At 36.1% G+C, this 23,210-nt stretch overlaps 1 protein-coding gene across 1 annotated transcript in view; it reads left to right on the forward strand.

Annotated features, from left to right (window-relative positions):
• Smp_092390 (hypothetical protein) overlaps positions 1 to 21,926 on the forward strand; it is a gene marked incomplete at its 3' end in the record, with an annotated part of 31,648 nt that extends 9,722 nt beyond the window's left edge. Inside the window, exons 5-10 of the mRNA XM_018796508.1 lie at positions 3,583 to 3,724; positions 4,463 to 4,573; positions 6,778 to 6,978; positions 9,553 to 9,650; positions 20,227 to 20,305; positions 21,742 to 21,926. Of these exons, the coding sequence (XP_018651643.1) occupies positions 3,583 to 3,724; positions 4,463 to 4,573; positions 6,778 to 6,978; positions 9,553 to 9,650; positions 20,227 to 20,305; positions 21,742 to 21,926 (816 nt within the window). The remainder of the gene's footprint in view (positions 1 to 3,582; positions 3,725 to 4,462; positions 4,574 to 6,777; positions 6,979 to 9,552; positions 9,651 to 20,226; positions 20,306 to 21,741) is intronic.
• Between the last annotated feature and the right edge of the window lie 1,284 nt (positions 21,927 to 23,210).

Raw genomic sequence — 23,210 nt, forward strand, 5'->3', positions numbered from 1 at the left:
CCCCCAGGCCCCCCACACCCCCCACACGCCTGCAACACCTAGCCCCTCCACTCCAGACGCGCAGCGGCGTCCGCAGAACAGCACCCTTCCTCCTTCTGGTTGGCAGCGACACCAAATGTAGTGAACAGAACACGACTGGGGACAATCGAATGTATTTAAGCAAACATTACAGACTATCTCAGTAAATTCTGATAACCAAACAATGAACAGTCAATTTGCAAATTAACAACCAATTGTTTCAATCTTCTCTGTTTCTTCTCTAATTTCATTGCTCATGCATTTTCCAAACGATTGCGCTTCATTTCAGTTCTTTGCACATCGGTCTTCTGGCAAAATACATTCTATGTCTGACCAACACCATATACTACTTATATAGATATAAGTAGACTACACCACAATACGACTCTGTGTTCTACATAAAAGATACAGGAACAACTAATAGGATTTCTGGAGACTGTGTAAGTTCCTGTAGTATCAACGGCCGTGAAGAACTCCCCCGACAATACGAAGTCAGTAACAGGAACACGCAAGTGCCGCTTCAGCAGTTAACATGCAGCAGGTGTAAGTGTTTCCTGAAGACGACGTAGTTGTGGATCGCGACCCAGCACAGCTCTGCTACGGCATTCAGTGGAGTACTTTTGAACTCTAGCTTCTATCCAATATCCAGTGCGAAGCAGAACACTAAATATCGATCTGAACACGGATGTTTTTCTGTTCAGCTTATGCAACTTTAAAATTCGATGGGTCGTCTCAACGAAATTTGTATTGCTTTGATCTAGAAGCATTGCAGCTGGTCTAAAAGCGTTCGACCACTTGTGCTTTTTGGACAATAACTGATCTCTCAAATATTGGTAGAAATTCCCGTCTGCTGCTTCGATAAATGACACATACCGTTGGAAGCTACAATACATTGTAAAGCATATTTCGATTTACCTTTCCACATTTCTTGTTAGCATAAGACGGTAGAACATTTGAAGAAGATCAGATCGTAGCCTCTACGAACACGATGAATGGGTTAATTGTTAAGAGAGGAAAGCTTACCCTCTTGATGACATTTCGAAGAAGGTGCACGCGGCACAAGAACACTTTGTAACGCATATTGAAAACATCTTGAGCTGTAAGACGTTTCCCATATGATTGGTACGCGTAGTGTATCACATTGAATGCTGATGTTCCAGATATCAGCAGTGGCTTCACTGTTTCCAATTCCGCCGCCGTTAATCGGCGCATCCATGTGTTACAGTCGTACCTCAGGGAATTGCACTCGTGATTGTGATGCACATTCCCACGAACAACAGTCCAATAACCTTCAAGAAACTTACAAAAGATGAAGGCCGGACGTTGAGTGTCCATTGAAGTCCTCAATGAACAATATAATAACACTAATCAAATTACCTCCTTCGTCTAATCGGCTGCGAAGAACCGCTAGGTGTTTTATAGCCCTTTCTCCAACATACAAATTTAATATACGGCTTCCGATCTCCATGGAAATGAGAATCTCTCACCGCATAATGGCAGTACGTTGCTATTTCATAAGTTCTAATGGCGCTCTTTAACGCTTGCAGTGATGGGGACGCTACAAGATACAATGTATTCAAAAATACGTTTTCCGTTTCTGTGACTACGTGAGGAACAACAGAGCCTGTAATTTGCACGTTACTGACGTTCATATTGTGAAGAAAATTTTCTATATCGATAAGTACAGAGCTTTTATAAGAATTTCAAGAATTACATAACTAATTATAACGCATTTACAACTAGGAATTTCATTGGACGAAACGGATTGAAATAAAAATGGGATGAAGATTTTTTGATTAAGGGTGACAAAAACATTTGTTTAAAAAAACCGACTTGACTTTAATGTTATTCAAATTTATCTATCAGTAAAATACAAAAAACACTATTATCATTAGTACATAAGGCATGTGACATTATGTTGTGAATGTCACATCCCCAGAACTCACTTAGTAAACGTCTTATTTTTGTAATTTTCTTCTGGAAGTTTGAATTTTTTATTTTCTCGCCAAAAGAGCGCACTTTTATCTTCAGATTGTATTTCCTACTTAGAAGGACCCTTAATATCATTGGTTTGTTGTCCTTTCTAATAGGCTGTTTTGTGACGTTTCCCAAGGGCATCTTACGCTGTATATATACGCTTGAGTTATGCTTGCTGTTTTTATTCGTACTTCTGGCTGTCTGTGGAATACATTTTTCCTCCTTTGAACCTAAACGTTTCCTCTAGGGCTTGGACGCATCAAAATAGTTAGCTTATCTTGTTATTGTGTCACTGTCTTTGTTCCGTTCGCTGATTTAAGTGATCTCGTAATCTCTTCAAGCATAACACATTATTGGTAGTATCCTGAAGTTTCTTTTCTAATCTAAAGCCAAAATTAACACTTTGATATTTATTGGAGCTTTTTATTATCTGTGGGCTGAATGGATTGGTTGTGAGGCTTTCATTATTCTGAACAGCACATCAGCACGTGATTAAAAAAGAAGTGAGCTATTAGAATCTCTCCACAATTAATTAACAAATTGTTTTTTTAACCTGAAATTTGAATGATTGTCATTGAAAGTTGAATGGCGGTTGCTTATATGTTTATTTTAATCGCTTTTCCACTAACCTAGACTCTGATTTTGTGGTTGTTAATTATTTTTTTTGTTATTTAGTAGATGTAGTTGATTTCGATATGTCTATTGATTGATGCTTGATCAAAATGCTGGGTTTCTAAGAGTTTTCTAGCTTTCTTTGTATTTCTTTCGTCTAATAATTCAACTTTTCCCTGCTGAACCTATGTGTATATGCATCAATCCAGTTCAGAGATCACAACGACTCCAACATCCTCATTGTGAACTGCAAGTGTCCATCAAATTTGATATTTTGATGAAGTGAGCGTCATGTGAATCACAAAATGGATCATCATTCAGTGCTTTTCAATAACTCACTTTGTTTCAAAGCAACGATCCAACAAAAATTGATTGATACATGTTATGGTGGAATCTCCCTTGCATATATTTAACTGACGGCGTTTTTTAGTGGTAGACGTCAAATTAAGCAATAGAAATCTTGTGAAGTGAAAACAAGTGAAGTCTTTATATGTGAAGTATACTGCAATCCTCAATGGTGTGTCCAACAAAAAAGAATGTAGAACAAATACAAAAAACAGCGTATTTGTCTAAGAAAACCATCAAATTGATTACTGTAGAAAGTTCTATAAATCCTTTCCACGTGTTATCTGAGGAATCGCTGTAAGATAGAAGTTTTTCAGCTTAAATTTAATTCAACCGATTTTGCAACTTACCAAACCTTTAAACCCTCAAAGACCACCAGAAACATCAGTCTCTTCGTATTTTACTGAAGAAAGTAGAAAACACCAAGTGATCAAATATCATGAAAAGAGTGTTCCAAATATCATGACTATTCTATTTTTAAAAGTGTCAGGTCTACACCTTCCCTTTCACACATTAATACTCTAAGGTGTTGAAAGCTGAGAACGTGAGGATTGACGGAGGGAAAGCGTAATTGAATGGTTCCAACGATGTGCTATATTTAAAAGTTTTACTTGATATACAATTTTTCAGGGTCTATCATTGAGTGGTGCCGATACTGAAGCAAACCAAAATGAACTAGTTAATGCTATCAAAAAACACTGTCCAAATGTCGCACAAGAAATTCACATATGTAATGACAGTATTGGTACCTTTTTAACAGTATGTGATAAAGGTTAGTTGTTTCACTTATTTTTTTCCAAACTTGAAAGACGTTTATTATCACTTAAAACTTGACCAGTTTATTGGATCCCGTTACATGATCGATTGAAGGATATGATCCATTTAGCACGGGGATTAGTAGTAGCCTGAACTATTTTGGTAGTAAAATCTCTGTATGATATCTCAAGGACTTTGGATTTCCGAATCAGCTTAAGTATTGTCAAAATTACGAATATGTCTTGCCAATGAGTCCTAACAAGAAAGAAATGATCATTTATTAGAACAAAATTTGCTACAAGTTTTTTTGTAATATGTTTCATGACTTTTATCAGTTTATTACGCTTACGATACAATGTATTAATGTATAATACTTAATACTCTTCAAGCGTTGTAGGGTCGTTTCATCTTTAACTACTGGACCCCTCATTGGTGAGCATTCGCGACCCCGCACTCGGAAAACCTAACCCAGGATCTTCTGTTCCTCGTGTGAACGCTTAGTCTCTAAGCCATTAGGTTGGCATCCAACTGTGTTAATGTTGAAGCTCAACCAACCAATGAAATAATGCGACCAACTTTCATTATCTTCGATGGGTAACTGTCTCACGCCCGACATGTTCAGCTCCTCTGATTATAGTTTCTAACTAGAACCCTTAGAGGTTTGCTCTCGAAGATAATCACTAGTGAGCACATGATATTTTCATTATATTTCATATCAAATTTGTCACGTTTACCTTGTATTTTGTATATATAGCCGCAATAGTATTAATTTCTGGAACTGGATCAATATGTTGTTATGTACGAGAAAATTTAACATTTCAACGTATCGGTGGTTATGGACATTTACTAGGTGAAAAAGGTTCAGGTATGGTTCTCGTTGCCTTTTTTCATGTTGTTGAATGTTACCCTTAAAAAATCCCCCAAAAAAGTAAACAATTAAACTAGGATTCTGTTTTTCTTATTTGAGTGTCAGAAATTTTGTTTTTTAGATATTTCTTTCGTAAATTAAAACAGTAGTCTCATTGAACTTGTTTTTCTACCTGTGGTTATAAAGTTATACATTAATTTTTCAAATTTGAAATCATGAGTTAATTGAAGCTAGACCACCATGGAAAACCTGGAAGCACTGGACAGTCGTTTCGTCCTATTGTGGGACTCCTCAGCTGTGCGCATCCACGATCCCGCACTCGCGAGATTCGGACCCAAGACCTACCAGTCTCGAGCCAGAGCCACTTAACCGATAGACCACTGAGCCGGCATTCTGATTATACATTAATTTGAAAGAAATGTAGATTATTGATTCAGTCAACCAATGGATTTGTCTTATCAAAAGTAAGGAACAGATTAACTGTTTAGCTTAGTACAAGTATGTCATTTCAAAAGTAACTGAAATTTTCACGTTGTTTGCATTTATTCAAACTAAAAGGAAAGTATATAACTTAGGGATGTATAGTTTTGATAATAAAGCTTATTTTTACTACTAACATTATCTGCCAAATTAGCATATATTGAAGACATATATAGCACATCACTAATTAGGCGATTTAATCAACATCTTATCTGTAGCATTACGCGTTTGTCACTTTTTCAAAGAACTTTCTGTTCACTGATTTAGTTGGAGGACGTCAACTAAAGTGAACTTTGGGCACTTAAAACATGTCTTTGAATATGAAAAATCTATATTCTGCTTGTCCTCTTCTTTCTGTAACTCAAGCTTGAACTAAACTGAATTACGTCTACAATCAGCTACTGACCTCTCAGATTTGTACAAGAATGTCACTGCGTGCGTAGCAGTTTTCTCGATCGGGATCAACATCTAGTATACATTAAACCCTTGCGTTTTACCAGACAAATATGTCATATCCTAAATAAATTTGTGTAAGTTTACTGGCTTCACTTACTATTGTGTCTGACTATGGAACTGAGCTAGGTTCTAGGTTAACTGTCAGTTCACCAAGAAGGATTAATGATTACTGGCTTTATTTATAAGACACCATGGAAATGGAAAGTAAGGTAGCTTGTGACTTCGCAAAACATTCAACCCATGAACACTAGGTTATTTTAAACCCTCTAAAATGTGATGCAGATCAACTTGCTCGGGGGAAACTCCAGTGTGATAATATATATAAATCCCTCGTCCTCGAAATCGCACAATCTAGACCTGGTGTTCACAGCGTTAAAACCAGTAGCTTGATCTGATAACTTCCAGAACCTGTTCCGACTCATCGAAGCCATTAATAACGAAATGGCTGTTAAGCTTAAAGGTGCCAAATAGTTGTTCGAGAAGATATCCCGAATTCTCCTACCTATGTTGAAGTACTTTTCGTAACATTGTCAAGTTCGAGTCTACGGAAAACTGTAGTTAAAACAAGTAAAGCTTGGTCTTTAGTTCTTAATTTGTATATGAAATTTAAATCAGTATAATCATTACAGAGATAGAAAATGTAATTAGTCAGAGAAGCTAGGTGGGACATGTATAGGGAACAGTAGTGAAAGGTGTGAAATAATGAATAATTTGGGTCCCCGATCATACTTGCCCATCTATGGGTATACAAATCAAAGTCATGCTGAGTCTAAGTGGTGATTCCATTTATGCAGCATTGCAGGTCGCCAGGTTCGGACGACTTTCCCGTAGATGTTTTCAAGGGTGAAACGAAGCTTCTGTCCACTGAACTGCTTAGATTGTTTAGTGGGACATGATAAACATGATATAATCTCATCTAACTAATAAAGGTACTTAGAATCATTTATCTATTCTGATTCGAAGTTATGAAACGTAGGAATATACTTCACTTGTCAATCATGTGAATAAATCTAATCGAAGAATTTATGAGTTTTCGTTTATGGTATAGGTGGAATATAATATCCAAGTATTGACAAACTCCAATAAGTCCTCTATTAATTTCATTACTTTGCGAACTGGGAAAAATCTCACGCAAAACGAAAACGTAATCCAATAATTTAAGACTATTATTATGATATTGTTCTGTGTAAACATTGCACTCAAAACTTCATTCAATTATTGTTTTTCCTCCTACCTTCTCTCTCTCTCTCTATGTATTATATTAGCTTACTGGATTGCACAGAGAATGATAGAAAAACTCATTTTATCAGACGACAAAATTATAGATACTACTTATAACTTGGATAATGTACGTAGAGTTATTTATGCCTATTTTAATGTAGAAAACAATCTAGAATTACTTCAGCATTTCTACACAGATTTTAGTAAAAATAAAGTTGCTGGACTATGTGAACATTTTTCTCGAAGTAAGTGACTTGTTTGGTTTCTTCTATTTGTGCTTTTGATCTGTAAAAGTATACGATCTCACAGAACAATAACTTTTGAGATCATGACACTTTTATCCATTCAGGAGATAGCCAGAGCAAATAGATGATTAATGATGCTAGAACATTACTTACTCCTGTTACTCCCAATGGAGCATAGGCTGCGCTAGAACATTAGAATTGTTATATTTCAGTTAATGTCAGTTCAAGATGAACACCTTGATCCTAACTCCAAATCCTATTTTTACATATTTTTTATATAAGCCCCCAAATGCCCTGGTACGGCCGAGAGTGGGGAGAGTCCGCTCTCTCTCTCCAAATGCTCTCACATGGCCACGCGTATATAGACTCTACCACGGAAGTCCTACTCACTGCCTTCTCGTGGCATTACTGTTGTTTACGAAATTAAGAGGACGAAAATCGAATGTCCGGCGCTTTAACCGGGTCGGTGGACACAGGAAGTTCACCTAGAGGAGTTGAAAAACCCTGATTCCAAGCCAAAGGTGCACATGGGCTACAATATCCTGAAGGAACAAATGGCGTATGAACCAATTGTTGGTCACCGACTACCATGGGAATGCATCTCCTAACATTGCTCCACTGCCTTGTGGGTTAGACCTTTAGGTCAAAGGCTCGGGGTGTGGGCCCCCTAAGGAAACCACTTGTTTCAGTCTTGGCACCTGAACAGTATCCCAGCCCTCACACAAATCAAATGAGATTTGTGAGGCGCATATATATCTGGTGCTTACTTGTACCAATATTTATGTGTTTAAATAAATAAATTTTTATATAAATGTATCGTGATCTTAAAGTAATATCACAGCTTGACTCTTATAATTTGAGTAGAAATGTGCAATTTTGTTGGAGCATGGTAAGATGGATGATGATAGTATATATCATTCATGCTGAAAATGAAACGATTCAAAATAACCTCATAAGATCTCACTATTCTTATATTATAATTTGATTGTTCAAGATCTCACGTAAAAATCGTTAGTCATAAACCACATTTTTACACACAAGTTAGACTTTTTTATTGCTCAATCTATAGACAAATCTAATATGTATTTGAAATCTATAATGTCATTTCATTACCTTGCTTCTTGTCTGCTGTTATAAATTGTTGTATGAGTTACCCAGTGAGCTTTCTTGTCAAGTTGATGAAGACTAGCGTCGTCATTTAAGCAACAACTCAATAACTTATGGAACACATTTGGTATGTTTTCGGTCAAAGTAGGCCGTGATTAGGTTATGAATGGAGGTAGACATTCGGACGCAGTCGATGTAAGAAACTAATCTGATGTGTAAAACTGATTTCTTTACTATTTCACTGTGATTTCACTCTTTGGTTGCTTTGTGTTTTGTCAATAAAACTTTATTCTTGATCGTTTTGTCGAATAATTGGGTCGAGTATATTGAATAATCCAATCTTGTAGTGATCTATTTGGGTCTTACTGATCTAGTTGTCTAATATCTAGTGTACTATTCCAAGGGCCAACCTGTCTATTTTTCTTTTATTACAGTATCATATAGCTTCACAAGATTTTTATTCAACTTAGATGTCCCATATCTCAATACTGGTCTATTATATATATATATATATATATATATATATATATTAGTCGCGTTAACACACGAGCACACAAGCACAGTAGAGATCAGCTTCAAGTTTCTTCATTTTACATCGCAAAAAAAGAAATTTTCAGTCAGTCGAGCCGTGGCTATGCTAGTGAAGAAGGTCATAGGCACTCATTAATAGGATGTTCAAAATTTCAGTTGAATTGAAAATAATACTTGGTTATTTACGGTCGTACTCCAGTTTTCAGTGTCATTCGTCAACCAATTAGTTTATAATCTATTAAGTACTCTTAATATGGTCAGTCAATAAGTAATGGAATAATGTCGTGTTTTAACTGAAATACTTTTAACCTCTTCTCAACTTACTCCTATATATGTTGTCTATAACTAACATGTTTACCTACTTCGGTTTGAGTACCTCGGCAGCTCTCACATAAATCAGTGATAACTGCTATTGGCCTCATTTTGATTGTGTGGCGCATATGTATGTATTTGGTACCCTTTTGTACCAATGTTTGTGTGTTCACATAAATGAATAAATATGTTCGCACACCTTAATTCACTTAGTTCGTTAAACTTTCTTTAAATTCAATCACAAAATGAAGGTATTTCTTTTGTTTTTTACGGTACAGCAAAATTATGTAATATACTATAGAGGTTCACATGAGATCAGAAGTCATATCTGTTGTGTTAGAGTTAAGAATGTGACCTGATTGTCTAAACAATAGTGCATGATGTAACCGACCTCATACTACTATTTATCCACCCCTTTCGTTGAAATTATAACTAAACGTTTATCGTACGTTGTTATCAAGTTCAAATATTATTTTGACAAACATTTTGACCAACCTACTTATTATTGTTTTAAAATGTAATCAATATAGCGTGATATTATTTGTCACTTGGTTAATCAATTTGAACACTGGATCTTGTGTTTTTAAGTTGTTTACCAAATGTCTCTTCCTCTTTCTTTTCCAGTTGCTCGAACTGGAGATCCGTTGGCTAAAGATGTGTTTTATGATGCCGGTGTTCAATTAGCTCAACATGTCAGAGCTGCCTTATTTTACCATGTTGTGGTAATTACCGTTTATAATAAATATACCATTTTTTATTCAGTAATATCAATCTTCATTGTAAATTGTATTTAGATTGTAATTAAGTTATGGATGTTTTAAGGGAATTATGTTTATGAATATCAAGACAATTATGTAATAAAGATCTTTCAAAGTTGAAATCATGAGTCAATTGAAGCTAGACCACCATTGAAAACCTGGAAGCACTGGACGGCCGTTTCGTCCCATTGTGGGACTCCTCAGCAGTGCGCATCCACGACCCCGCACTCGCGAGATTCGAACCCAAGACCTACCAGTCTCGAGCCAGAGCCACTTAACCGATAGACCACTGAGCTGGCATCCAACGGTGTTAATGTCTAACTTCAACCGATCCACGAATTATGAGCAACCATTCACCAATTGTCTTCAGTGAGTTGTTATCTCACAACAGATGTGGTGGTCTAGCTTCAATTGACTCATGATTTCAACTTTGAAAAATACTGAAATCTCCACAAAACCCCTTCTGATAATAAAGATCTAATAATTACTGTCAGACTTTCAATATTTTATTCTTGATCAATGTGATCAGTTATTTGATAGTAAAATTCCGATTGAGTACGGTGTTAAAATATTGATCTCTTTAATTACATATTATTCATTCATATTCAGTTTTATTTTTGAGATTCTTACGATTGAATCACTCATCAAGTAATTTCAGTATTTCATCACATTTATCAAGCCATCATAACAATAAGGACAGACTAGGTATGTTATGATGGTATTAGGATTAATTCATGATCTTTAGATTACAAGTGTCTTTTTTTTAATTCTACCAATTATGCTATAGAATCTAGCTCAAAACCCCTGTCATCCTATATAAATAAATATAATCATTCACTCAAGTCTCTTTCTAGTTCAATCTAAACGTGTTGAAGTTACAATGAGAAACTGATAAGTCAATTGTTTCAGCTGAAGGATATTGTAGAGATCGGTTTGATTTGTATTATGTATTTTTTTACAAATTGATCTCGGTTAGGATATCATTGTAAACCAAGAGGTATAGGATAGCTGTAGACTTAAATTCACTTTGTATTCGTTTAAAAATCCCAATCATATTAAAAGACTAATATTTGAACGAAGAATATTCTTTTCGATAAATTCCCTCTTCAGGTTCTACAATTATATATCCAAATTAATAATCCGAAAAATTGGCCAGGTTAAAGGCAAAGTACATAGTTTAATGCATGTAAATTTAGGATTGTCAAATCAAATAGAATAAAATTGTTAATGTTGATATGACTCATATAGAATGTTAACACTTGAATCTGTATATACGTAAAGTGAAAATTTTAGATCTGTGATCAGAATATAAATATGGGTCAGATAGGGTGAGAGAGATATATGATAGTGCAATTACAATTCGATCAAGTGGAAGACTAAATGTGTGAAAAATTAGTCAGACGTAATAAGGACGGATCAATGCGATGTGAATGAATCATGTTTAGGGGGAATTGATAATGATATTTAACCAATAATAATAATAATAATAATAATAATAATAATAATAATAATAATACAAAGATTTGTGAATAAAGATAAGAGAGACAATTACATTTGACTACGAAAGGTCGTGAGTACAGTTTGAGAATCTATACAGCCAGACACGTGATTTAGTGGCTAATTCTGATCAACAACTGGAGCACTTTAAATCTACTCTTGTGGACTGTTGCTACCAGTATAAAAACAATAAATTTAATTACAAAAGTATTCTTACAAAAAGGCATAAGGAAGCTATTAACGTACTCCTAAAGGATGAGGCGTTATTGATTATGAAACCTGACAAAGGTTCAGGAGTGGTTCTTCTCAATAAAAACGATTATATTGATAAAATGGGGACCATCTTAAATGACGAATTGAAATCTCAAAAAATAACTAACCATAAAGATCTCAATATGAAAATAGAGAAGGAGCTTACTTGTTCTTTGAAGAAGCTCAGAGACAACCAGACTATTTCGTCTGGTTTGTATGAAATGATTAAACCAGTTGGAACCTATCTGCCAAGACTGTATGGATTACCAAAGGTACACAAACCGGGGATCCCATTAAGACCTATTTTAGATATGTATAACTCTGCTTATCATACTATAGCTAAATGGTTGGTAACTTTATTGAAACCTATCCACGAAAAGCTGGTAAAACATAGTGTTAAGGATGTATTTCAATTTGTGGATAAAGTAAAAAATGTCAATACTTTGGGACTAAAGATGATGTCTTTGGATGTAACATCACTATTCACGAATGTCCCACTTCTAGAGACCGTAGAATATATAGGGGAACAACTGATTGAAAAAAATAAAATTGAAACTACAGTTCCGATTAATGTCTTGAAAGAGTTATTACTGAAATGCGCCATGAATGTAAATTTCAAATTCAACGGTGAAATATTTAGACAAACAGATGGTGTGACAATGGGTTCACCTCTGGGCCCTATACTAGCTGATATATTTCTAGCTAAACTAGAGAACGGTCATCTGAAAAAGATTATTCAAGAATTCAAATTTTACTGCAGGTATATGGATGACACATTCATCCTGTGTAAAGATAATATTTCACAACAAGATGTGCTTAGACAGTTTAACGAAGTGCATCCAGTTTACATTGGAAGAAGAGAGTGATGGCCGATTAGCCTTTTTGGACGTCCTCTTAACTAAGAGATCAGATGGATCGTTAAGAAGAAACATGAACAGAAAAAGTACGTGGACTGGACAGTATACACACTTCCTTAGCTTTGTACCTCTACAGTACAAACGAAACCTAATCAAAACCCTTAGCTATCGAATACGTACTATATGTTCGGCGGATGTAGTTGACAATGAGCTAAACACATTGCATAATGCTCTAAGGGAGAACGGGTATCCCAGAAAATGTATAATTAAATATATGATCTTTAAAGTGAAAATAGGCGAATTCCAGACGGTCAAGAAAAAGTCGTTGTTCATGCGCCTACAATTCAGGGGGATGCCGCTGGCGAAATACTTGCTCAGAGATTACGCAGATCTATCCAAAAATCTTTCAACGCAGGTGAACTACGTTTGGTGTTTTCTACGCGTCCAATGGTGACACCGAGGCTTAAAGATGAAGTTCCTAGAATGACCACTTCATTTTGTATTTATCATTTCGACTGCTCCTGTGGATCAAGTTATATTGGTCGAAGTTCTAGGAATTTACATTTTCGTGCTCGTGAACACCTCCCAGAGTGGCTAAGCAAAGGTCTGATGAGGAAAGTAAACAGCTCGATTTTGGCCCATTTAGTACAAACTGGTCATAGTGCCAGTATAAACCAATCTTTTTCAATTATTTATAAGGTCAGTAATTTTTTGCCTAAGCTTGTCAGGCTTAAAGTCCTTCAAACGGCGGAGGCAGTAGCCATCAGAATGAAGAAACCTGAGCTATGTGTACAGAAGAAATATCTCCAACCCCTACTTCTCCCTTGGCCAACCACAAGGCCAAATAATGAACAATCATCTTAGCTATTGTATGACCTAATTTGACTATGTACTTACGACCTTTCGTAGTCAAATGTAATTGTCTCTCTTATCTTTATTCACAAATCTTTGTATTTTATTATTATTATTAATGGTTAAATATCATTATTAATTCCCCCTAAACATGATTCATTCACATCGCATTGATCCGTCCTTATTACGTCTGACTAATTTTTCACACATTTAGTCTTCCACTTGATCGAATTGTAATTGCACTATCATATATCTCTCTCACCCTATCTGACTCATATTTATATTCTGATCACAGATCTAAAATTTTCACTTTACGTATATACAGATTCAAGTGTTAACATTCTATATGAGTCATATCAACATTAACAATTTTATTCTATTTGATTTGACATTCCTAAATTTACATGCATTAAACTATGTACTTTGCCTTTAACCTGGTCACTTTGTATTGTTTGTTTGAATCTTCCCATTAATGTTTAGGACTGCAACTGGTCAGTCTCTTATTGACATATGTATATACTGTGCGTATAGCCTCGATATAGCCTTAATTCACAAGTATTATAAACAAAGATGGATAGTGGCTAGCAGTAAATTCAGGACGCGCGTTTCGTCTTATTTGGGACTCATCAGCTGGATGTACCCGCATGTCAGAGTTGACGTTCACTCTGGGACTCGAACTCAGTACCGTTCGCTTCAAACACCATCGTGTTATCCACTCAGCTACTGAGATACAAGTACATCCAGCTGACGAGTCCCAAATAGGATGAAACGCGCGTCCTGGATTCCACTGCTAGCCCCAATCCATCTTTGTTTATGTAGATTTGATGTTGCGTTTTGTTGTTCATCATCTGATTGTTATGATATCTATTTGTCTTTCATCAGATCATACTCTTTTGAATACATATTTGAAACTTGACCAGAAAATTCATTGAAAATTAATACAAAGATCACATTGGTTATTTTAATAGTTTTCTACAATTAACCAAATTACCCTAATTTTGAATAAATTAAGCATTGGGTAGATTGTTATAAGTAAATTACTATATTTGCAACAACCCAATAAGTAGACAAATTAGATTTTCTGACGTTTCGTGACCCAGTGTAAGCCACTTCTTCAGAGAATAAATAACCAAATCAAAATTAATCTGTTTAAATAGTATAACGAAACAGCACAAATATTAGGTATGATCAATCAAAAAACTGGTCTGAATAAATCAATGTCATGTCATGTCATTTCGGTCAAGATGATTCATAAGTGGCATGTATGTAAATTCGTGTGTGTTTATGTGTGACCTTTATAATGACAAAGGATTGAGTTTAATTTGTAAGGTAGTGGTGTGAATTGTAAATAATATCAGACTATGATAGATAGTCCAATTAGGATGTATGGTAAGGCCTTCCTTTCTATTGAGAGCAGTAGGATTAAGCATTATATGGAATGCTTCAGCTACTCTCCTTTCTTTGTAATTGGAAAAGCCTTTTCGTAGTATTTTGATATTTTTGAAATCAATTTGATGATTGTTGAAAATGGCGTGAACTGCTATTGCCGATTTAATTTGAAGTCTATCCAGTTCTACAGGATTATTAGGAGGTTTTTTTGTTTATTTAATGTTCTTTAGCACGAGTAAAGATTTCGCCAGATAACTCTTCAATATAGATGGCATCACAATCAACACAACCTAGTTTGTAGAAGCAGTTCTGTGTAGACACGAATGAGATTTTTTCTTTTAATCGAACTAAAGTATTTCGAAGTGTGTTCGTTGTTTTGTAATATACTTTCATTTTGTGTTATCTTAAAATCCTTTGGAGTTCTTCTGCTGTGTCATGACGGTATGGTAAAACTGCAGTACCAATCCGTGGCATTTCATTCGAATTATTATTATTACGTACTGAACTGACTTGTTTTAATATACATCTAATAATTTTCATAGGAAATTTAATAAATTGTAAGTTACTAATTACATTCTTTTGTTCTTTTTGTTTGTCCTCTTCTGAAGTGATGATCTTGTTGACTCTTTTAAAAAAATTTAAGGCTAACAAGATCTTAGCACTGAAAGGATGTGCTGGATGGAAGTCAATATAACGATTAAAGTGTGTGGATATTAATTTATTCAGACTTGTTTTTTGATTGATCGCACCTAATATTCGTGTCATTCCGTTGTACTATTTAAACTTGGATTAATGTTAATTTGGTTATTTATTCTCTGAAGAAGTGGCTTACACTAAGTCACGAAACGTCAGAAAATCCATTTTTCTACTCATTGGGATATTACACATATATTATTTATTTACAAAGTACCTTACAATATAACATGATCCCTATTTTATTATACGTCAAATGGATTTTCTTTTTAATTTGATTATCTTTTATTCATTCAAACAATTGTCTACTTAATTCGCTTTTTCAAAATAATTTCAGTAGTAAATTATATCAAACAGATTACAGTAATTAATCCTATAAACTGAAAATCTCATTCTTACTTACCTGTTACCCTCAATGGAGCATAGGCCTGTTAGCGTTTTCTTAGCGAGTTAGTTTTCTACGGGATAAGGTCGCTAACCCCATGCCCAACCCTCCTCCTTTATCCGAGCTTCGGACCGGCAGTAGCCCTCGGCGGTGGGGTTAAAATCTCATTCTACCTTACATTATTCTTCTCATATTTTACCTCTAATATTAATGAGATTGTCAGTCAGTCAGTCAGTTACGACGTAGAACTTCGTACGTACGTACATCAGTTCGACTTTCCATACCACATTAGCACAGAGATGAAGTTGTCGATTCAAATCCCATAATGGTAGAAGTAGTAAGAGTATAAGCAGTAATCCGAAATATTAGGGTTTGAAGATGTTATTCAAGGAGTATAATACAGTGAAATAAAATTTGGAAAGAGAAAAAGGAAAGGGACACAAGTAATTCAGAAGATTAGAATTTGAGAGAACACAAAGAGTGGATGCACCTCCGCCATTGCAAACGATTTTGAGCCATGTCATTCAAGGTCTCTAGCTATCGGTTGCTATCATCTCTCGAATCCCAACCAGGTAGTCTACACCTACCAACATGGCTCAGTCCACTTGTCAGTGACTTCATTGATTTATGCCATATTTTGGTCTGGCCGCCCCTAGCTTTCTTCCAACTTGCTCCTACACTATAAAGCATTGCATGTCGGGGCAGTCGGTGGTTGGGCATACGTAACACGTGTCCCAGCCATCTCAACTGATGAAGTTTCACTACTTCATCAATCGATTTGCCATCCTTGCCTAGTACTCGTTTCCTAACATCTGCATTACTTACCCGGTGGTCCCAGGATATACGAGCAATGCTTCGAAGACACCTATGATCGAACACTAGTAGCCTACGAATATCCTCTACTCTTATTGGCCATGTTTCACTGCCATAAAGTAGGACGGAGCGAACTGCTGCACAGTAAACCCGTCCTTTGGTTGCTAGACGGATATCTCGCCTACGCCATAAATGACGCAAGTTGGCGAAAGCTAGACGAGCCTTCTGTATCCGTGCTGAGATTTCGTCAAACACCAGACCACAAGGGCTGATGAGACTCCCAAGATAAGTGAAGTGGTCTACACGCTCAACTACTTCACTCCCTATCATTAGTTCAGGTGTCGCTGAAACCCAATCCTGAAGTAACATTTTGCACTTCGAGGGAGATAATCGCATCCCGAACATGCCTGCATTGTTGCTTATAGTGGTCAGATGACTCTGCATTTTGTCAGCGTCTTCACCGAGTAAAACTATGTCGTCGGCGTATTCTAAGTCAACAAGTGAGCCTCCTAGTAAAAGTTCAACTCCTGGAGGTTTAGATGATGAAAGTGCTATCTCTAAAAGTATGTCAACGACAAAGTTAAACAAGAATGGGGAGAGTGGACAGCCCTGACGAACGCCACTTGAGGTAATCAATTCTGATGACAGTTCGCCATAGGCTCTAACTCGACCAGTTGTGTTCGAGTAGAGAGCCTTTATGAGGTTAATGTACTTCTTTGGTACTCCTTTCACTGACAAACACTGCCATAGAACCTCACGATCAACGGAGTCAAATGCCGCCTTAAGGTCAAGAAATACTACTATTAAGGGACGTCTGAATTTGTGTCTATGTTCTAGGACCTGACGTAGGGTGAATATCTGGTCTATGCAACCACGTCCAGGTCGAAAACCAGCCTGGTTTTCTCTAGTCTGCTCTTCACGAGCTTTGGTTAGGCGACCTAGTATTATTGAAGCTAATATTTTAGACAATATATTAGTCAAACTGATCCCTCTGTGATTGTCACAGGAGGACTTTTGTCCTTTCTTATAGACTGGCACAATCAATGGTTGGGACCAGTCAGATGGAATTACGTCCAGTTCCCAGATTCTACCGAAGATCTCAGTCAGTCTCGCTGCTAGTACTGGACCACCATCCTTAAAAATCTCAGGGGTAAACCTGTCAGGGCCTGCTGCTCTCCCTCGCTTTAGATTTCCTATAGCTTTTTCAACCTCGTAGAGGGTTGGAGGGCTTACATCAATTTGCCATTCAGGACGACTGGGGATCGTGGGTAACTGAAGTGTGGCTGAAGGCCAGTTGAACTGATCCCTAAAGTGTTCTGCCCATCGATCCAATCTCCTGGATTTAGAATGAATGATATGTCCATCTTTGTCTGAGATAGTTGGGTTTTTAATACCGGTTTCTTTAACAAGTCTGAACAGTTGTCTTCTGTTACATATTGCCGCTGCCTTTTCCATCTCCCTTGCTTTCGCTAACCACCACTGTTCACGATCATTACGTAGGCTTCTTATTAGCCTTCGCTTAAGCTGACTCCGCTCTTCGTTATGTTCAGAGCCAGATGGGATGAGTTTTCGAGCATCTATCAGTGCGGTAGATGCTGCCGAGATCCATTGTTTCTCCCTAACCTTATGGCTTACCTTACTAGCGGATATCACTGCTGTTTCCACAGCTTTTCGGATGTCATTCCACGCTGCCTCGGGGTGGGCACAACTTACATAACTGCTTAACTGTTTTTCCAGTTGTTCCTGAAATATATTCTTAGCTTGCTTATCATGAAGTAGAACCCTTAGAGGCTTCTCTGCAGTGTCTTTCCTACGTCCAGTAAGACGCAGACAGATACGTGCTCACACTAGAGCATGATCTGAGTCTAAACATGTGCCCCAGAATGATCGACAGTCTTCTATCGAGCCCCTCCATCGGTGGCTGATAGCGATGTGATCTAATTGGGTTCAACGTTGGGACGAATTCGGGGGTCGCCATGTCAAAAGATGTTTTTCCTTATGCTTAAAGTTAGTATTTGCAAGAAATAGGCGGTTATCTGAGCATAGCTGCAACAGACGGTCGCCATTATCTGTTCTTTTACCATAAGATCCACCCAGGTGTCTTTCCCTTCCACTTAGTTTACCTACTTGAGCATTAAAGTCACCAGCCACTATTACTACATCAGAACGCCTAGCTTTTCGGAGGTCAGAAAGTTTCCTGTAAAACTCATCTTTTATATCGTCTGAGCTGCAGTCAGTGGGAGAGTAGGTAGAGACCACGAAGAGGCAACGACGGGTTATCTCCTCACTATTTAGTGTCATTGTAGAATTGCACTAAAATGCTTCAGCGAATGGTATTGATTTCCAGTCCCAGAATGAACATCAACTCTGAGATGCAGGTGTATCTAGTTGATGAGTCCTAAATAAGACGAAACGCGTGTCCCGGATTCCACTGCTAGCCACTATCCATCTTTGCTTATAATGCTTGTCACTGAAGGCTATATTAAGGCAATACGCACAGTATGCATATATGGCAATAAGAGACTAATCAATTGCAGTTCTAAACATCAAACAAACAATACCAAATAAATCATTCAGTTACTTTCTAATCTATAAAATATTACAAATAATCCATTATACATTGGTTAGAGTAGAGAATAATATCAACTCATATTCAGCATGTTATTACCATTAATCTGAGTAAAGTCAATAAATATTGACTAGGAGTTTTCATAGTCTAGTTCCGGACAACATTATCATTGTCTAACTTATATAGAATTCATGAATTAGATGCTGATAATGTTGTCCAGAGCAACTATGAAAGCTATACAAATAAATTATACAGTTCAACGTACGAAACACTCAACTAAGAGACCTTTCATTCCTTTTAAATCAATATTTTTTTAATACCTATTCATGGAGACTAAAGTGTAAGTAAACCATCACTATTAGTTGAAATTACTAATCAAATAATTAAATCTATGAGGAATAAAGACTACTTATATGCGAAAAATAGTTAACTAACATAATATGGTCACAGATTTCTTCATATGTTGCTTAAAACATTAAATGAACAATAATAGTGTCAGTGGTTCACCTTTGACATACATCTACCAATTTGTTTTCGTTCTTCGATTCATTTATGAATTCACTTCACTCAAACTTTAAGTTACATAACTTCAGTTGATTGGAATTTTAATGACGAAGCAGCTGCTCAATACCTTTTGGAATTTCAATAAGTTTTTAACTTTTGGCTACATATTACAAAAACTATGTTTAATTTCACTTGTTTTGGTGGAGTTTTGTTCTCTGAGTTGAACTATATGTTGATCACGTCCTTCAGGAGAAAGATGAAAGCTCCACGACCGAACCATCGAGCTCAGGGAACAAAACTCTACCACAATCATCCACCTAAGCTACAAATCTTCTCTACCATCTCGGTTTCATACAAGCAATCGAATGAAATGGCTAAAGTATTTAATCTATTTCCGTTTCGTTGTGTATTCGTTTGACATCGTCAGTTGTAGTTAAAAATCTGACAAACTAGCTTGTATCTTGATTATCTAGTGCGTGCAGTATTAAGTCATTTAGAATAGCGACCACATTGCACCACGGTCGATAGTACTTATTCAACAACTAATAAGATGCTGGATAAATACGCCATTGGCAACTAACCAGTAATAAATCAGTTGTATGTTCCCATGTTTATTAGTCATTTCTTGAAATTTCTTTATATCGATAATAATCTGGAAACATATACTACTAATTTATATACTATCAGTATGTTTCCTACTTTCTTATTTCACCATTTTTCTAATAATAGGATTCAATGTCTCGCAGTCAAAACTTAACAGTTGTTTGCTGTGGTTCAGTATTCAAGAGTTGGGATCTAATCAAAGATGGTAATTTTTTGTTTTGTTGAAAATTAAACTGTGATAAAAAATGCGATGGGAGTAAGTAAAGTGTATAGACAACCTTGGTCAGCTTTTCAGCCAACCGGCAATTGGTGTTTGATTATGAATTGAGTTAAGATGAATAAACCTAATGGTATTACAGTTACTAAGCAGTTTTGACATGAGTAATAGACTTTACAGACGAATCATTAAAGTTTTTGTCGTGAACTACTATATTGATGTAAGAATATTTTTTAGTCAATCCCATTGGTTCATCCATTTACTTTGCTTCTGTGGAAAATCCCTTCTGTCTTGTTTCCATTATTTCTTTTTTAATATTAACTTCGAATTACTTCTACAGAACTGTCGTGTAATACTGATTCTAGGAGTATTTCAACTAATGGCTCTATCGTCTAGACATTTAACCTCCAACCAAAGGGGATTAACTGACCAATTGATCTATGTTTGTTTGTTGAAGTGTTGTGGTTGTTGTAGATCAGGAATTGGATTCATTGTATATAGCTGAAACTGAACAACCTTTTTTATCCATAAATCTTAGTATTCAAACATTAATGTATTCTATTGATTCTCTGTGTTCTGGTGGACAGCCTATGCTCCTCTACGAGGGGTTACAGACGTAAGTGTTGTGAATTTATGGACTGATGCTATATCTTGATTTGGTCTCTGCTAGATTTCTTCCAACCTACTCTTACACTGGCAAACATTACCTGTCGAAGTACTTAATCTATGCCCCAACTAATTCGTCATCTGTACCCTGTACCCCTCAGTTAACTTGAACATTACTCACCTTATTGTCCCAACATATGCTGGAAATGCTTTGGAGACATTTGTGATCGAATACTGTTAGCCTCAATAGTTCGAATCGAATTAATATTATATTACGGCGAGTAATGTGAATTACAGTTAATTTCGGTATACATTTCTGATTTATATAACTTGCTTTTTTCCTTACATATGAAATGGGTGATTAAATAATAGAACTACCAATATGGTGATTGTCTTTGGCATACTTAATCATATCGGTCTGGATAATATCAATTTCATGAATTTCACGCAACAACCTCTAGACCATAATTAACAATAATCACTATCAACGCCTGGTTAGAGTAGTGGAAGAGGTTTATGAAAGTTGTTGGGTTTTCATGGTTGTGTCACAGGCTTTAGTTAGACACCCACTGAAAACCAAGGAGCACTGAATGGCTGTTTCGACTTGTTATGGGACTCCTCAGCAGTGTGCATCGAGGACCCTATCGGTGTTGAAACTAGGACCTTCAGGTCTCACACTGAACATTTACATAGATATAAGCCATTATATTTCTATTTTTGATATAACTTGACGTCGTCTTATTGTTTGACCTTTCTTTCTGTTTTAAAAAGGGAGATAATTCGAATAATTTCACGGTTTTATTCTTTATTTCAAACAGGTTTTATAGATTTTCTCAAACCGTCTGAAAATAGCGAATGGACAGGGACCTTAGAATTAGTTCAACTAAAGCATAGTGCAGCTTATGGTGCCGCTCGTCTTTCTGTTCACTCTGATTCCAAAGTGACTATCCCTACAGACTCAGGTGTACAGTTTGATAAAATTTCGTTCGGTGTAACTTTTTAATACTTCAACATATGTGTGCATTAACTTTTATATTGTTAAGACTATAAAACGGATTTTCTTTGTCAGCAACAATAATTTCCAGGGTTTTTTTTAATAGTTTTTAGTATTTTTCTGTATTGTTTAGTAGTATTTTCAATTTCAATATTATTCCTCTGTGTGCTTATTTATTGGTTCGGTTTAATGAGAAAAAGCAAACAAAATTGATAGGACTTCTTTTCCTAACTCTCTTGGTTACATTAATGTATTTAAGAAACTATTGGTTACCTTTAGCAACTTTTAGATGAGATTAAAAATTTTCATACTTGAAATCATGAGTCAATTGAAGCTAGACTACCATGGAAAACCTGTAAGCACTGGATGTCCATTTCATCCTATTGTAGGATTCCTCAGCAGTGCGCATTCACGCTCCCGCCTCGTGAGATTCGAACTCAGGACCTACAAGTTACGCGCCAGAGCACTTAACCGTGGATGCGCACTGTTGAGGAGTCCCACAATAAGACTAAGTGGACGTCCAGTGCTTCCAGATTTTCTATGGTGGTCTAACTTCAATTGACTCATGATTTCAACTATGAAAATACTGAAATCTCCACAAAACTCCTGATATTAAGAATGTCAAGTTCATTTCTGACCAATCAGAATACGGGTGATATGAATGAATAATCTATTATTCAAACACTTCAATTAAATTGGCGTTAGGATTAACATTTCATAGTAACGGTTTGATAATTGAATTGAAAGAATACTCTGTATTCATAATGATGATTATTTACGGAGTTAGTTCTATAGTTTCAAACATCAAAAACTGTCAATGCATCTTCACGAATAATTTAATATACTGTAAAGACTTTAGTTCTACCTGTTTTGTTTATCCGCGTGAAAAACTGGTCATTTTCCCATCATTATTTCAAGAATCTCTCAAGTTTGTCCTTATTTATTAGTCATACTATGTATATCAACTTTAATCGTCTTAGTAACTGGTAATAAGCTCAATCTTGACATTTTGTAGGATTTCGATACAGTGGATCAGTTAAAAATCTCCGATTGATGAATGGGCGTGATCACCATCGCTCGTCACAACAGATTGTAATTACATTTCAATTGTGTAAATGCATCACACATAATACTGTCGGTTCCCAAGTCTCTTCAACGTCCTTATTCTTTCAGTAAACATTAGATCCTACAATCAGTCCTATGATTCCACGGTGATAATAATAAGTACTCATCCAGTTATAATCGCTATATCTCCATCTAAATTCTAGAATTCCTAGTTATATATTTCAGTTT

The sequence above is a fragment of the Schistosoma mansoni genome, chromosome 4 (genome assembly GCF_000237925.1).
Source record: "Schistosoma mansoni strain Puerto Rico chromosome 4, complete genome".
In the NCBI taxonomy this organism is placed as follows: domain Eukaryota; kingdom Metazoa; phylum Platyhelminthes; class Trematoda; order Strigeidida; family Schistosomatidae; genus Schistosoma; species Schistosoma mansoni.